At 52.8% G+C, this 1,557-nt stretch overlaps 1 protein-coding gene across 1 annotated transcript; it reads right to left on the reverse strand.

The window, feature by feature from the left end:
- Positions 1 to 110: 110 nt before the first annotated feature.
- On the reverse strand, positions 111 to 1,413 carry LOC105525607 (uncharacterized protein C9orf78-like). The gene is made up of 2 exons (XM_011961286.1): positions 1,223 to 1,413; positions 111 to 852 (listed from the first exon to the last, which is right to left on the reverse strand). Exons 1-2 carry the CDS (start codon positions 1,303 to 1,305, stop codon positions 708 to 710), a joined length of 228 nt encoding a protein of 75 aa, XP_011816676.1. The 5' UTR covers positions 1,306 to 1,413; the 3' UTR covers positions 111 to 707.
- Positions 1,414 to 1,557: the final 144 nt, after the last annotated feature.

Consider the following 1,557-nt stretch of genomic DNA (forward strand, 5'->3'; position numbering starts at 1 on the left):
TTCACCGTGTTAGCCAGGATGGTCTCGATCTCCTGACCTCGTGATCTGCCCGCCTCGGCCTCCCAAAGTGCTGGGATTACAGGCGTGAGCCACTGTGCCCGGCCAAGATAAATTTAAAAGGATATCCACTGCAACCTTATTTGATAGTAAAAATTTACAAAATCACCTACATGTCCCAAAATAGGGGATTTGTTAACAAATTATGATGCACACATCTGGTGGAATATTACGCAGCCATTAAGAAGGTTTTCTGAAAAATACTCCACAATATGGGTGAATGCCCACAATGTCATAATGAGTTGAAAAGAACAGGGAATAAAAGTATGTAGAAAGTTGTACACAATCTGAGAAAGAGAGAGAGAAAGAAAACAGATTGGAAAGAGTATTAAATATTAATACCAGGGCATTCTCGGGTGGCTTTGCAAGGAAAAAAAAAAATGTTAACACTGGTCACTTCCGGAATGGAGAATTATGGGTGCTTTTTATTGTCTTGACTATATTTTTCTAAATTATACAAACTCTTAACGATCGATATGCATTTCACAATTAACTGGTTTTAAGAAAAAAGGCGAGTTAGTGACCTGTTTCTATATCTCTGGAGCACACCCCAAGACGACACAGCTGAGGGCAGGTCCTGGTTAAACATTTGCAAAGAACGCTGTTCTCCAATTTGGGTAGTGGAAAGTGTCTAGTGTCTCGAGAAAAATCTACGTCTGAGGAGATATTTGCGACAGCGACCCGGACGCGGATGTGTCTGTCGTCCCCGCCTCCTCCTCCCGCCGTAGTACCCACCTCACCCCGTTGGGCCTCTTCCTCAAGTTCTGTACCTCTCTGGTCTCTTCCAGTTTTAATCTTTAAAAAAAAGAAGAAGGAGCAATGCATAGGCTGAGTGACTCCCCGCGGAATCCAAAGCTAACAGAGCCAACAAGGCACCTTCGTGAGCATCCCAGCCCCGCTGCTGAGCTACCAGCACAGTGGTCCAGAGGACGACCTTGTGCCTAGACCCACCGGGAGTCAGAGCCACTGCGCATCCCGGAGGCTTCTCTCCCAACTGTGCGGGCTTGGGACCGCAGCCTCACCACTTGAGCCTCAACTTCTGCGTCCGCAGAAGGAACCACCATCCGGGCTCAGTTAACAATGTCAGCGAAGCGCCCAGCCGGTGGTGAGTCCCCCAAGCAAGTCTATCTCTACCAGGCCCATGGGAGCCCCGCCCCAAACGCACCGAACCTCCTCTGAGTCCTGCTCATCTTCCTCTGACTCCGAGTCGCCCCGGCGGCGACGGAAAATCTTCCGGACGACCGGCATGCTGACAACCGCCCAACTGTCCAGCCGCCGCGCCTCTGCCCAGCGGCCCAGGCTGCTTCCGGCGCGCAGCAGAGCGGTCAGAGCGCCTGACCCGTCTGGCCCCGCCCCCGGTACGCACAGCCCTCGTGGCCACGGCCCCTCCCCTAGCGTCAGCCTCTTCCGATTGGACGGCGGAGGGAAGGAGGTGGGGCGTCGCCAGACCACCCCACAACCCTGCGCGGCGCAGTGGAGGGGGCGCGCTTGACTGACAGG

Source organism: Colobus angolensis, unplaced genomic scaffold (assembly GCF_000951035.1).
Source record: "Colobus angolensis palliatus isolate OR3802 unplaced genomic scaffold, Cang.pa_1.0 Scaffold5451, whole genome shotgun sequence".
Taxonomy (NCBI): Eukaryota; Metazoa; Chordata; class Mammalia; order Primates; family Cercopithecidae; genus Colobus; species Colobus angolensis.

Bases quoted from the DNA above. Each gene is read 5' to 3' on its own strand.
- LOC105525607 (XM_011961286.1), bottom strand. From the start codon at position 1,305: ATGCCGGTCGTCCGGAAGATTTTCCGTCGCCGCCGGGGCGACTCGGAG. The intron at 853-1,222 runs GTGCGTTTGGGG...TTTTTTTTAAAG, and splicing joins CAGGACTCAGAGGAGGTTCG to ATTAAAACTGGAAGAGACCA.